General features: G+C 45.0%; 1 protein-coding gene across 4 annotated transcripts in view; it reads left to right on the forward strand.

The window, feature by feature from the left end:
- The window catches only part of KCNJ5 (potassium inwardly rectifying channel subfamily J member 5), a 64,293-nt gene that overhangs the window by 25,521 nt on the left and 23,340 nt on the right, over window positions 1–15,432 (forward strand). The window contains exons 1-2 of one of the 4 annotated variants that reach the window (XM_003212669.4): window positions 3,127–3,501; window positions 10,642–11,588. In XM_003212669.4, coding sequence (XP_003212717.1) covers window positions 10,649–11,588 — 940 coding nt within the window. In that variant the 5' untranslated portion in view covers window positions 3,127–3,501; window positions 10,642–10,648. Of the gene's footprint in view, window positions 1–3,126; window positions 3,502–8,945; window positions 9,137–10,641; window positions 11,589–15,432 lie in introns of those variants that run through there. The other 3 variants (XM_019622958.2, XM_019622957.2, XM_010723586.3) reach the window with 3 other exon arrangements.

Consider the following 15,432-nt stretch of genomic DNA (forward strand, 5'->3'; position numbering starts at 1 on the left):
GGGTGACTGTCACTGAGTTTGGATCTACTTGGAAGCTCTGCTCCCATTCGGCTGAGAGCATCAGGGAAGAGTGGAGGTGGATGAGATGATTTTAGAGATGATCTTCCAGCATTGGCTCTTACAACTCTGTTTCCTCCTGGTGGGATGGTGGACTGATGGTTGATAAACAGGAGGAGGCTGCCTTGTTCCAGGGATCAACCCGCACAGCAAATTGAAATGTTCCCTAGAGTTGCTGAGCCCTCTCCTTTCAGCACACATAAAGCCATTGAGAGCCACCACTCATTCCAGGGCAAAGTACAGATTCTGTCACTGCTGCTCGGACTGAAATCTGTCCCTTTGGGTAATAAATGCCATGGGCTGGTCTGTGTCCATTGGGGTGGATGGCTCATTTATGTGCAAAGAAAACTTAAGGAAATGGAGCTTAATCCAACACAAATCCAAACTAAGGTTTGCTTTATGATAGCTTTCTATATACATAATGTTCTCAGAGAGCTATTTTGTTACACCTAAACAAGATTAAAGTTTGCTCTTCCAATCCTGTTCTGTTTGCAGTTCCAGGAACTGAGCATTCTGGGTTGCCGTGATTTCATCTCTATGGGCCCTATGAGCAGTGAAGCACAGCTGCTGGAGCTGGAGAGCACCCCCAGTAAAACCAAAATGTTGCATCAAAGTGAAATCTGTGCCCATGTACTCCAGGTGACCCATCCCATTCTATTGCAAGGCTCTGATTTAGATGCGATCTGGTACTGCTTGTCTTTTGCAGTTAGAGAGGAAAGAGCATGACTATTTAGACTTGGACCACTGTATCCTAAGGGATGCTTTCCGAGGTGAATTTCATCCCAAACAGTGGGAGAAGTTTGCCTCCTTGACTCAGAAGCATTCTCTCTGCGTTTCCCTGTTTCCATGCTGGTCTGAGAATAATCCCAAACTGTACTACCATCATCTGTGAAATCTGTCCTGCAGCAATCTGATACCCAGAATAATTCATTATGTTCCAAGCTCGTGAGGCTCTTAGCAGCTTTTAAACCACATTAGCAAGGGCACGTTGATGTCAGTGAGTCACAAAGCGTACTTTTCAGATCTGCCTGATCTTCAGTCAGTGCAAACTGGAAGATGTTGAAATAGGGAAAACAGTGCAGAGATTTAGAGTGTAAGAATAAGGAAACAAAAATCAAGTGACAAAACTCCACCAAGATGCACACACATGGACCATGCAGAAGGTAAACAGTGCTTGCTAGGAGGCTCCTGATGGACCTCTGAAGTACATCAAGCACTGTCTTTGCTGTGCTTATTAATGCTCCTGGTGCATCACACCCTGGGACAGCAGCAGCCTTACAGCATGCCCTGCTCTGCCATCTGAGCGCAGCACGGTGTGATTGCAAAGAGAAGCACCAGGATGGTGCAACTGCTCATGAGCTGATGCCTCAAGAGAGGAGAGGTCTCGTTTCTAGCTGAATAATGCAGGTGGAGTGTCGGGAAATACAGATTTCTACAAGCTCACAGACCAGCGGGAGCTGGGAGAATCCACTTTAAACCCTTTCTCTATTTGTAGAGAAATCAGTGGCAGGACATGGCGCCAGCAGATGGCAGTGCCTGTTAGCAGTTTCACTCGTGGCAAGAGAAGTAGGATTTTACTCAAAATGCAAAAGTTTTTATTTGCATTGCCTAGAACTGTGCTAATTCCAACATGTGGGTGAGGCAGTGGTGCAGCTCAAGGTGGGAAAATTATCACCATATAATGAGCACTCTGGAAGAACCTTCCTCTGGGTGGGTAGGTGAGCTGCATTGGATAAGTATGGGGGGGATGTGACAAGAAAGGCTTTTCCTGACGTTGCCCACATCATATCAGCTTTGCAGACTTGCAGAGACTCTGTTCCTCTATGGCTGCCGGCAGGACTGCCCTTTGCAGCACCAAGGTTCATTCTATATCTTATTAAAAGAGGTGAAATAAGCAGAGCTGGAGCTCCTATGAAGCATGTCCTTATTCTGTATGGAAGCAATATGCAGCAACTCCTGAAAGGGAATGTTGTAATTCTTATGGGGACTGACTCCTGTGTTCTGTGAGTTAATGTTTGTTAGTTTAACTGTTTATTTAAAAAAAAAATCACCAATAGCCACAGCTGTTCACCTCAAACCAAAGTTTTATGAGGATCCTTCATGTATCATAGGCACAGTCCTGAAAGGTAAAATATGTACTAATGGGAGAACAAAGAGTGTTCCTGATGATTGTGAGCAGGAAGAAGATCTAAGGTAGGGAGACTTCATCCCCATACAGTAGGATCAAAATAGAAATTTATTTCATAGATGATACGTAACTTTGAAGACATTGAGTATTGTGTCACAGCAGAAAATGGAAACAAATGCTATCAGTTTCCAGTGCTACTGACACATCCCTGTGTCATGATGTGATTTTTGACAAGCTCTCTTTCCTGGCCCAGAAAATCTTCTGAGAAAGCATTTCTGGTGGGCTGTAATGCATGTGGCTCCTGAAAGAGGGAATTAGGGAGGAGGGGAGGATGAGAAGTAAGGAACAGAGCAACAAAGCCTGAAGGCAACCTGCACTCGGGAGGCAGATCTTACTTACACAGCTGGCCTGACATTTGCTTTTCAGAAGAGGAAATATTTATGAAGCTAAGGAGACAGTGTGGTATTATCAATGATAAAAAGAAAGAAAAAAGCACGTGTGCTCCCTGCTAAATGTGTGGCTTCTGCATCCTTCCCGTTCTGTTTTACAGCAATCGCTGAATCTCAGGACTTGGAAGGGACCTCTGGGGATCATCCAGTCCAGCCGCTGCTAAAGCAGGTTCCCTGCAGCAGTTTGCACGGACCACCTTCGGTCTGTGTGATTTAAAACAACGGGTTTTCTTCTTTTCCCCACCCACTGGAAAAGGAGAAGGGGAAGAAAAGAAAACTCGCTCAATAATACAGGAAAAAAGAAGCCGGGCAATGGGAGAGCGGAGAAACAGGCGGCTGGGTGGAAAAGTAAGCCCAGCGCTCGGGGAATTGGCGAGGAGGGCGATGGGCAGCGCTGCGCCTCGCCTTTTCTCAGGCACCGAAACCTCCCCTTCCCCCCTATGCAAGGCAGCACTAAACCCCTCCCTCCGCGTCCCCTCCCGCCGCCTCTCCCTTCCCCTTTTCTGCTCGTTGCAAGGGATGCTGCTCCTCTCTCTGCCCCGGGGGAGCTGCGTGCCGCCAGGACGTCATTCGGCCGGGAGGAGGAGCGGGGTGGGCGAGGAGCTCCTGTGTCAGCCCGACAGCGAGAGGGCCCAGGGACGGGGTGTGTGATTGTAACCGTGCGGTGCCACGTAAATGTTTTGTGATGCCGGGCAGAGGGAGGGAAGGAGGAGACGGCTCCGGGATCAGAAGAGCACCGCGGCTTGCTGGTGATGGCATGGATCGGCCGCTCCTCCAGCAGCTGCGCTCCACGCCTCTCGGTGCGGTCACCGCCCGGCATCCCCGAAGTGCCGCGGCACGAGACTGATGCAGAGCTGCTCTCAGCAAGTAAGTTACCTCATTGTGTTTGCTTTGTCGGCTTCCTTGCTTTCCTCTCCGGCTGCTGACAATCAGTAGTCCAGGAGGCAGGAGGAGAAGGAGCTGAGCGTTAAGTCTCCGTGCCCAGCCCTGCCGGGTCACAGCTGGAGACGTGCTGCTGTTTGACTTGTTGGCTGCTGGGAGACCGTGGGAAGCCGGGGATTAGATGCGGATTTTGTGCAAAGGCCCTGTCAGATCTAGCAGAGGTGTTATGTAGGAAAAGGCATTATAAATGATGGAGTGCTCCGAAATCAGATTAGTGGAAGTCGCTGGAATACAGCAGGTTGGAGCAGACTGGTCGCTGAACAAGCCTGAGATGCGTGGAGTGACTGTAATCCTAACCTGGAGTCAAAGATTAAATTCTTTTAGAATTAGGACACTTAGTAGCCAGATTGAGTTCAAAGAACCCTTACAGTGTAATACTCAGACAGTGAATTGGCATGATCAGCCCTAAAGGGAGACAGACCATTCAATGCATTGGGAATCTCGAGGGGTGCTAATTGCCCCATGAACTGAAACCCCGAACTCGTTTATGTACTGACATTGAGCAAATAGTGCCCAGAGTCCGTGCTGTTGTGTTAATTCATGCTGTTGGGAGTAACATGCTAACTTTTATACAGCATCTCTCCCATTTGTTTTTGACCTGAGAGTTTCAGGAAACCAATCAAGAGTTGCCAGAAGTTGTCCCTGTTTCCAGAAGCTTGCTAAGTGGCTTTCTGAGGTTTGGTAATCGAGCAGATCATCAGTGCACCCCTTTCCTTAGGAGAAGAAAACTGCCTTGTAGTTATAGCTGAGCGGTTTGGAGAGAAGCAAAGCTGGCTCCTCTCAGCAGTTCTCTGAGCAGTCCAAGCAAACATCATCTGTGGGAATTGTGTTGGGGGAGTTACTTCATTTTTGGGGTCCAATTCTTTCCCCTATTGTTCCTCGTCAGGTGGAGATAAGGAATCCGGATCATTTTTGGTTTCCATTAGAGAAAATTGTCCACCTCTGGAAAGTTCCAGCCTTGTTAGTTACAGGCTCTGAAACAGGCAAACAGACTTTCAGATTCATGTTCTGAGACATATCTGAGGACCTTTATGAGTCACCCATTTCCTATTCTCATGGAGGTTGGGAGAGACACTTGGCACTTGGGACGATGCTGGCACTTAACCAGCCATTTGGTCTTAGGTAGATCACTTTGTCCCTCTGTGACTCATTTTTTCTTGTCTGCAGTTCAGTGGCACTGATAGACCTCTTTGGGTGGAAGGAGCTGATATTTGGCCAGTTCATCTTGTAGCTGTTTGGCTGCAGGTTGCTGTAGTGCTGGGAGGTGGTGTTAGCATCCTTCCGTTTTATTTTCTTTTTAAGTCAGCTGCAGGATTGTACAGTAAATGTCAGTTGTAATATCGGTGCAATGTATGAACAATGGAGAACAGGAATATTGGTGCTTTTGGAGCAGTATTTTCTCATAGGATTGAGGTTCTACATACCCCAGTACGCACACACTGTGCCATGGATAGACAGCCAGGGACAGCAATGTCTCATCAGAACAGGACGGTCTGTCTGTGTTCACTTGTGTTTGTTGAAAGGTAACAGTCACTTTGCAATGACACTGTAAGGTCTCCCTAAAAATAGTTTGGGGTGAAAGAACAGAGAGGCTGCAGAGTGTCTCAGGCAGAGCAGCTCCCTTGGAGATGCAGAGATCAAATTGGTTTATTTTCTGCATTTATTTATTGATAAAAAATATACCATTTAGCTGTTCAAAATGGGTTCAGAACATCCAACAGCATAATATTATGAATCCTTCCTTCGCACACAGATTTTTGTGCTCAACTTCTGTAACTCCAAGAGGTATAATTGACTGCTGACATCCTCCCCTCCTCCCTCTATGTTACACTGGGGAGTGGGCAGCCCTGGTGCTGTGGGAACTCCCTGTTCTCCAGACCCTGTTCTGTAGCAAATTGCTGCAGCCTCCACACTGCTGTCATTACGACCTGTCCTGGAAGCCCCAAAAACACAGCCTTCATTCTCATTACAGTTTCAGTTTTTTCATCCTTTTTTGCATTGGTCTGAAGCTGGTATACTGTGTGGGATTTGTTTGTATGTATTGAGGGGAAATATCTATTTGAAAATTGTAGCAAATCCAGAGAAAGAAAAGATGTTTTCTTTTTCTGGAACTCACTCCTCCAATTTTGAAAAAGTTCACAGTAAAGACAGCAGCATTGTTTTTTTTTGCCATTAGGAATAACCAGGCCAGGATATCCATGCTGGCTGATAAGGCTCTGTAGGCTTTTCTAAGTAATCTCTGGATGCACCAAAATGCAGGAACTGCTGCTGCTCTGCTGGTAGGTGTGGTGACTTCAGGCACATGTTGGGGATTTGGGGATCTGTAGCTGCCATTCCCCGCCCTGCCACAGGTCTCCCATCCATGCAAGAAGCAAGCATCTCTGTTTTGCTTCCCCACCCTGACAAATGGCAACCAGAGCACTTCCTTATTGCACAGATATTAAATAATAATCATAATAATAACAATAAAAATTAAGCATGTTACTTGTATTGAGCGCTGAAACATTTGGATGCTCTGAGGGCGCATTACTGCCTCACAAATGACAAGGAAAGGGCTGAGGGATATTAGAACTGTGATTATTGCAGGGGAGAAAAATAGACTGGGAGGTAACGAGCAGATAAAGATGAGGCACAAATGTCCATAAGCTCAGTCTCTGTGCCGTAGTAACTTCCAACCCAGAGAGATTTCCTTACAAGGGATTTTGTTTGAAAGAATGAATACCTTCTGCAGTGGTATTTCTGAGCCTAATGAACCCTGGGCAGACAGGTCAGCATTAGTGCTGAGTGAGAATGCACTCCAAAAAGCAGTTATTGGGCTGAGGGAGCATTGGGACCACACGTTTATTAGTGAAGTGTCACAGATCTCTCTTGTGCAGTTTCCTGAAGTGTCCTGCCTTGGTTTTGGATAGCATTTCTTCACCTCTAGATCTCCAGGCACTTTGTGAAGTCTTTATACCCTCTATTTATACGTCTGTTTCTAAGAAAGATGGTATGAATTGCACAAGATCTCCCATTGGTGATCTGTTCAGAGCGTACTGCTGTATTGGTTGCTTCTTTAGCAGTGCAGGGCTCTTCATCTCGGGAAGCAGGTGATAGAGTTAAGTAAAATCCTGACTTGGGGAAATGGGAGAGTTGCTAAAGAACAGCTGCTCATTTATTCCCATGACATAAGGTGACACAGGCAATGGGTTTGAAGCAAAGAATGAGAAGTGATTTGCTACCCAAACTTAGTAACAAATTCCTATATCCAAACTCCTATTGCCTGCAAGGTTAGACCTCTCCAAAGGCAAATCCTATCCACGCTGAAACCTGTGTTTACCCAAGTGAGATCAGCAATTATCTAAATGGAAAAAGTCACCATGGCCAGCAGAGAAACAACCTCTTGCAGACCTTCTTAGGTTTGCCTCCTGCATTGTCTTCAGCAAATTTTAATCACGAGCACTTGGGACTATCAGGAGGTACATCAGCACAAGGATGGGCTTGTAGAGAGCTCTGCAGAACAATGCCTTGGGAAGATATGAACTAACCCCAGTGTGACCCTGCTTCTGCAGAGCCAAGAGCCCAAATGTCGCTGCCTGCCCCCAAGTCTGTCTGGCTAAAGCTGAGCAACAGCCAGTCTGATAAAAAGCCTCTTTGCAAGGTTGATAATGCAGTGACTCACATCTTCTTTTGCAGCTATCTGTCCAAAAGGAAAGCAGCTTTGTATAAATGTGACATTTTTATTATCCTGGCCCCATTTAACCAAAGATGGTAAATGCCAATGAAGCAGGATGATGTGCATGATGGTAAGAGGTAATTCTGTGTCACAGATTTCTTTGCTGGATGGAGGAATGGTTTACAAACTGAAGTCTAAATCTCTGTAAGATGCTTACACATAATTACCAGCACCTGGAAAAGATGTGTGTGCTTGATGGCAGTATATCATGCAGTAGAGAAGTAAACCAACTCCTTACATACGGACAGTGGTCCTCTTTGGTGTCTTGCCATCCATCATAAAACTCCCCAGTGCAGTTGAACTAAGGGAATAATAGTGAATTTCATATTAGATTCTTCTGCCTCGGATCTCACAGACTGTATTTGTATCACAGATTTTGCAGTTGGGAAATTAAGGAAGAGGGGAGGCAGTGATTTTCTCAGAATTAGAGAATAAATACTGCAAGCATTTGTAACAGAAAGCTGGATAGTCTTCAGGCCCCCAAACCTGTGCTCAGAGATTCATGTGCTTAATTATTTTCAGTAACCACACACTGAGTTCCCACTGCGATGGGAGAGCATTAAATCAAATATTAGCAGAAGTTGTAAGGCTGCTGCAGCTGTCAGTAAAGTTCATTTAGAACAGGAATTTCGTTGCTTTAATGCAGCACTTGTGAGGTGCTCCTAAAGATTTCCAGGCAGATTTTTCTTGACCTATTGCTAAAGATCAGTAGCATTAGAAAAGTGGTGTTGCCAGTCCCCTGAGTGTTTTAGTGTAAGCAAGTTTCCCTGTATTTTCATTAATGGGCAGTCCTTGTAGCTGGTTTCACCAGAGTGATATTTCTAGGGATTTAGTCCCTATGATTATTTTTATTCTACTCTGATCTTTTTAATATGTTTCCAGATCCTTTTGGTCTCTTGGGTATAAATCTGAAATACGGAACCTTACACTACAGATGAATGTCTTGAAATCAGTTGTTCTCTCCTACGTAGTTTTAGTGTCAGTGAAATTCAGTTTTAATTTTAACTTCTATAACATCTTTTAAAATAACAAAATACTTTTTACAATTGAAAACTTGCAACATTTGCCTGCTTTCGCACTTCTACACATACATAGATGCATCCAAATCTTGAGTCCTAATGGAGTAATGGGTCGATCAAACAATACAAGGACCAAAAGTGATATTGCTGAGGAGGAAGCAGAGAGGATCTCTGTATCAAATTCTTTTGAAATCAGTGATGGGATGCTTTCTCTTCTATTAAAAAGGAAAATGAAAGTTTCTGGTTGTTCTGACTTGCACTTGGCATAGGGCATTGCAAGCTGTGAGATGTCAGTGTGCACCCTTATAATCTCACAGCTCAAGCAGCCACTCGGTGTGCATATAAACAGATGTGCACCAAAAGGCAGCAAAGAGCCACACCAATGTCTGGGGGGATTTGAATTTGTAAAAACTGGTAGAAAATGACTCGAGATACGTCTAAATCTGCTGTTAGCCAGCCCTGAGAGTCCTCTGCAGAGAAGGAATGTGAGGACAGCGGTAGGGATTAATATTCTGCCCAAATCCTTGGTGATGCTGTTAGAGAAAGGGAGCAGCAGAGTGCTGGGGTTACCTAACCCGTGTCTATGATGTCAGGCAGTGGGCACAGCAAACCGGTTCCCTGAGCTCACCATCTCAGATACACGAATCCCTTCTGCTTCCCCTTCCTGTGGCTGCACTGCCCCAGCCCTGGCTCAGACCCTTCCAAGCAGGCAGCTTTGCCAGCAGAAGGAAGCGCTGGGGCTGTGCTGCGGACAGATGGCTGGGCTCCCTGGTGGATGGAGCCAGCAGGGATGGTTCCAACAACAGGCTCTGGCTGTTTCAGTGGGGTAATGATTGATGGTGACTTGTACAAGGGAGTAGAGCAGTTCTTTGCTGTTAACCAGACTTGGCTACAGCAGAATAGAAGTGGAAATTTGTTACTTCGTGTAGTCATCCTGCCTCTGCTTCCTTCCTGCCCACCCTTCGTGCTTTTTAATTCTGAAAAGATGAAGCTACATTCCTCGTTCTTAAAATTATCTTTCCCAAGATACTCTTAATTGTATCTCTACACCCCTTCTTATTCACAGGCTCATAAGAAGATTAAAGATAGAGGGAGCAGTAATAGATTTAGTTGGATTTTAATAGGATTTGCTGAGGGCAATGCAGAGAATGAACATCATAGAGAATATTGCTGCTTTATCTTTGATATTCCTAAGGCTTCTCAGGTAGTCTTTCACAGAGATTTTGTCTGTGCCCTGCATTTAGAGTGGAGATTCTCATTTTTCTATGGAGCATGTGTGGGGTTTTTTTTTAGAGGTATATTAAATCATCTGAGTAAACAGGATGTTGCATGATAACCAGCAAAAATAATTTCAGACATCATTTTGTATTATTTGTATCTGATCAAGCACAGTTTTGCATGTAGACCGTGGGTTTTTAATAGCTGTTACATTTCTGAAAGTGTCTGCTGTTTGTCTGGCATCAAATGAGGTAAAAGAGTTCTCTTATATTTGGTTACCAGTAGGCCTGGATCCATCAGACCAGTAGACACATAGTTGAAGATGCTGAACTAAAAGCCTATTTCACCTCTGGGATTCAAGATCCCAGAATAATTTGTGGAAAGCAGTGCATATACCCAGAAGGTGAATCAGTACATCTGAAATCTGCATTATCCCTGGAGGTTCTTTTCTCTGCTGACTGTAAGGGAAACCTTGATGAATAATTTAGACTTGTGTGAGATTTAGGTAGGCAGTAGTGCAGAGAATTTCTGTGCATTTCTAAGGCTTCTCTTGGTAGCCCAGACCTGAGGCACCAGGAAACTCCAATCCCTTTTGAGAACGTACATCATTACAGCTGTACTTTGCTTCTGGTTGTGATCTCTGGGAAATTTTGGGTCTAAAACAAAGAGACAAGTGAGTACCGTGTAAGAAAAGTAAAGGAAAACCAAAAAGTTTCAACAAGGAAAACGTCACCCAGGCCATTCTCATTTGCATGTTTCAGAGGTCCAGTGATGCAGTAAGTGAGGTGACAGGCAGCCTCATAGAGAATATGTGCTACGGATCAGTATTTAACACCCAGTTCAGCACAACGCTGTATTTAGCAAGTGGATGTTGGTAGAGAAGCCCTTCAAAGTACTGTGCAGAGCAGTACCAGGGGGGAAGGTGTGGCTCTAGCAAAAATCTTTCCCAGTGTAAAGTTAGCCTGTATCAGCATGCTTTGTCAAGGCAGTGTTAATGTTTGCACTCCCTGTGGTCCTTCTCTGTCCATAGTGGTTCACACAGTGCAACGATGTTGGTTGTTGTCTCGATTCTTTCCCTCTGATCTTAAACTTCATCTCTTTATTCTCCCCCAGCCCAGCCATGGCCAGAGATTCTAGGATCTTCATGAACCAGGACATGGACATCGGAGTTGCATCCAGAGAGCCTAAGAAGATTCCCAAGCAGGCTCGGGATGACGTCCCCATTGCCACTGACAGAACCCGACTCATAACAGCAGAAGGTAAGAAGCCACGGCAGCGATACATGGAGAAAAGTGGCAAGTGCAATGTGCACCATGGGAACGTCCAAGAAACCTACCGATACCTGAGCGACCTCTTCACTACTCTGGTGGACCTCAAATGGCGTTTTAATCTTCTTGTCTTCACTATGGTCTATACCATCACTTGGTTGTTTTTTGGGTTCATATGGTGGCTCATTGCCTATATCCGGGGAGACCTGGACCATCTTGAAGATGAAAACTGGATCCCCTGTGTTGAAAATCTCAGTGGATTTGTTTCTGCGTTTCTCTTTTCTATTGAAACTGAGACAACAATTGGGTATGGCTACAGGGTTATAACGGAGAAGTGCCCGGAGGGCATTGTACTGCTTCTGATCCAGGCTATTCTGGGCTCCATAGTCAACGCGTTCATGGTGGGATGCATGTTTGTCAAGATCAGCCAACCAAAGAAGAGAGCTGAAACCCTCATGTTTTCTAACAATGCAGTGATTTCCATGAGGGATGAGAAGCTCTGTCTCATGTTCCGTGTTGGAGACCTCCGCAATTCCCACATTGTCGAGGCTTCCATCAGAGCCAAACTGATTAAGTCCAAACAGACCAAAGAGGGAGAGTTCATCCCTTTGAACCAAACAGACATCAATGTGGGATTTGACACTGGAGATGACAGATTGTTCCTGGTGTCACCTCTTATCATCTCACATGAAATCAATGAGAAAAGCCCCTTCTGGGAGATGTCCCGCACCCAGCTGGAGAAGGAAGAGTTTGAGATTGTGGTCATTCTGGAAGGAATGGTGGAAGCAACAGGTAAGCACTTGTCAAAATCAGTCCCAGTTCTGAGGGAGAAAAGAGAGAAATTTCACTGAGAACATATTGGGGTTTATCATTCTCTTGTGAGTCGGGTAAGGGTATTGTCGTCTGATTTGGACAGTGAAAGAGAGGTCCTTTAGCTGACACTTAGTGTTTGGAGTCACACAAAGGAGTTAGATGAAGAGCTGTCCATAATCAATTAGAATAGATCCATGGGAAAAAAAGGAATGAACTGAACGAGTCTGTGAGGTCTTGTGTGGTTCTGTTTTCTGTGATCAAAATTCATGCTGCAAATCCTTTTCCATTTCTCCTCAGTATTAAAAATTGGCTGCAACTCTGTTATTTTAGATACTGCTGTGGTGTTGCTACTTAATGGAGGCTCTGAAGGAAGTGCCCCAGTATTACAATATCCCATAAAACAGCGTGTGCTGAAACTGGATGACTTGCACATGATGCAGGACATATTTAAAAAGCAACTCAGAGAGGAAAAATACCAGCTGTTTAACAGCATAAAACAATTCTGTGCAATAGGCAGATTAGGAGATATGCTCAAGTGATTCCCAGTTTCCTCCTATGGGTGTATTTGTGGTGGGCAATGAAAGAAATCTGCTTCCATATAAAATGAATCTGGAAAAGCTGCGTGCCTCAGCCTTTCAAGGTGTGTAAAAGGGATGTGGCAGTGTGCCTCTCACAGGGTGAGAGGATGGATGTCTGCAAAGGCCCTCCGTGTCCTTCCCACTGCAGTGCATCCCTGTGGGGTACGGCTAATGGAGAAGATGCTTTTACTCTGGAGTCAAACCTAAAAGACAAGGCGTAAGGGATCATTTTACCACTTGCAGCTAATTCATTTATTCTAGGCATTGAGAAAGAGCCAACAGGGAGCAAGTGATTTTAAGCAGCCTGAGATGCTGATGCTCCCTTCAGGCAGGCTTTCTCAGCCTGGGGTTGGCAGCGTGCCGTGGTCAGATCAGGGTCCTTAAGGGCAATGGGACTGCAGGCAGCAGGGAGGAGCAAATTGCTGTCTAGAGATACGGGAGCCTAGAAAGACTCAAAGATACACAAATGCTTTTATGAGTAGTTTTGCCTTTTGGCATTTAAAGATTTTTGTTACAAGACTGCTCTGAACCCAAGTATTTTTTCATCTTGTTGAAGCACACGTTCTTCTGAAACACTAACGTGGGGTTTCTGCTTGATATGGGGTCTCAGTGGTATCAGCATCCTGTCCTACACATTCTGCCCTTTGCTTGCAATGGATATTATGCCTTCCTCGTGATTTGTCCCTGTTGGTCTCCTAACAGCTGAATGTAAGGAGGAATAGTCTTTCCAAATCCTGCACCCCAGAATCTCAGCCCCAAAGACAGCACTCTAGAGAACTAACTCTGTTCCCTAATATTTCCCTATAGTCATTAGTGGATAGCAATAGGTGAGCATTTCTAACAGCTAATTGGTGGTTATGCAGATTGCACTGTGCTTAGGTTGGATTTCTGTATTGTATGGGTGGAATTCATGTGGCATTGCTAGGCAAATATTCTTTGCCAGCAGAATTTTGTAAGATGTGGCAAAAGAAGAGGAGGTGGAAAAGAATATTAAAGGGGAGGATTTGTAATGGGAGCTTATTTTATAGCCTAAACAATTACCAGGTACTAGAACCATCTGATGTGAGCATGGAATGCAGTTCCTTGCATGTCCAAAGCCTCTTTCCTCATCACACCATGACTCCATCAAATTCCGTTTGAACAGGACTGCTCTGCTGTCCTGTGAGAGCTCAGTCCCTGCTGGATGTGTGTGAGGGGGAGTCATTATCAGCAACAACCTTAAAATTAAAAGCATGGCATAGGAATAATATTATTTTACAAATGGGCTCCTTTCCCAGAGGGATTGTACGGACCTGAGTGTAATGACATTAAGGAACAGACATCTGTGGAAATGATTTGTTACGGTCTCAGAAGACACGTTGTGAAATTTCAAAACCAGAGCTAGGAGAGCCAGTTTGCACAGGGCTTAGAGCAGGGTGGGAGCAGACCTCAGGTGATGGTATGATCTGATTCAGAGGCTGAAATGATTTTCTGAATGGCACATGCGTGATGTTTTGTCCCAGTGAAAGTGGCTTGTGGATGCACAGTGTTTCTGCTTCCCTGCTTTGTCCTTACTCTTCATAATCTTGATTAAACCCATTCTGGAGACTTTCGTTGTGAAAACCCTCCCTCCATATCATAACTTCTGCTCCCAGCAAATTGTTTTGGTCCTTTCCTCCTATTGCCCAAGCCTCATCTGCTTTCAGGAATGGTGTAATTCACCTGCAGTGCTACTTCTATTAAATGATGGCACCACTACAATCTGTTCAGGTTTGGGACAGCAAGAAAACACAGCAGACTGCTTGTTCCCTTAATAGCCCTCTACTGAGGGGGCTATTAAACACATCCAGCTCTGCTCATGGTGCCCCAGAGCAGACAGGTCCTGCGTGCAGCCCAGGGGGAGCTCAGTTCTGCAGTTGTTGGCAGGAGGGAAAATTAATGGAGATTCTCCCAGTCTGTAGGGAACAACAGGTCGTACCCTGCAGCGAGGGGGCTGTGCTTGGTGAGGAGTTTGGAAAGCGGGCCAGATCCGACTGTGCTGTGATTGTCAATGTGTAAATGACCAAAGGAATTCTGAGCATCACTCTGAGTGAATAATGTTCAGTGAATAATGGTTGAGGAGAGCAATTTCATAGCCACAGCCTGTAGTTTTAGATAGCCACATGTTGTCCAAGAAATGCTTTGTCCTGCTCTCAGACAGGTAACTCCTCACTGACATTAAATTCCCATTCCATGGAAGGCAAAGACAGTAAATAGTTTCGAATAAAAAGTGATTGTTTGTTTGTTTGTTTACAAAGTGAAACATTATAGTTTAAGACAACGCTTCTATTTTCCACTGGGCTTGAATTTTTCAAAAGGGTAAAGAAACTGAGGGGCACCAGCACACAGGAAGCACATCAGCCAGCCTGAAACGCTGAGTTTTCCTTTGGCTGAAGAAGAAAATAAACATTTTATTAGTGAAGTGAGAGTTCTCCAGGGACCCACAGCCATTGCACTCCCACCCCATGCAGACAGCTGCTGCTCAGGGCCTTTCCAAGCACTATTTCACTGTGGTTGTGGCACTGTGACTCCACAAGAGGTTAAGAGCACCAGAGGGATGCTGCATTTCTGGGCAGATCTGTGGTGATCGTTGCTGACTGAAATAACCACTGGAAGGACAAAATCAATATAGATGACAGGAGTTCTGACTTCACTGCTGCTTCGTGGGCATCCTGAAAGCTGCAGCTCTGCTCGCAGTGCTCGCTTAATGAATTGGTCATAGAGATTACTTTAGGGAATTAATTCTCTTGTGCCATATCTTAAAGAGACACTCGTCCAGCTGGCCCAAATTTGACCTGCAATAAAAGGAAAGAGAGTGAAGGTGGAAAATTTGTTTGCCAAGTGAATACATTTTTGCTTTCATTATCTTTCTGCTTCCCACAATGGCAAGAAAAAAATCAGAACCATCCTATTGACAGAAGGGGGCCAGGCTGTTGTTGGCCACGTCTTGGTCTTGCCCTCCTGGTACTTAATATCAACCAGGGCTGCCAGGGTGTGCAAACAGAGTGGGAATTCACACACCTCTCCCCCGTGGTTGCAGAGTCACCTGGGTTTTTTGGTGGAGAAATGGCTGGTTCAGTTAGAGGACATGAAAGATTCCATTTAAAAAAGCAATGTCACCATTTGATGATTTGATGATTGATGAAATAGTCTACATACCAGAAAAGACCTCTTCTCTTCCAGCTTTACCCATCTGCTGCTATTTAGTAACAACTAACCAAGATTAA

Source organism: Meleagris gallopavo, chromosome 26 (genome assembly GCF_000146605.3).
Source record: "Meleagris gallopavo isolate NT-WF06-2002-E0010 breed Aviagen turkey brand Nicholas breeding stock chromosome 26, Turkey_5.1, whole genome shotgun sequence".
NCBI lineage: Eukaryota > Metazoa > Chordata > Aves > Galliformes > Phasianidae > Meleagris > Meleagris gallopavo.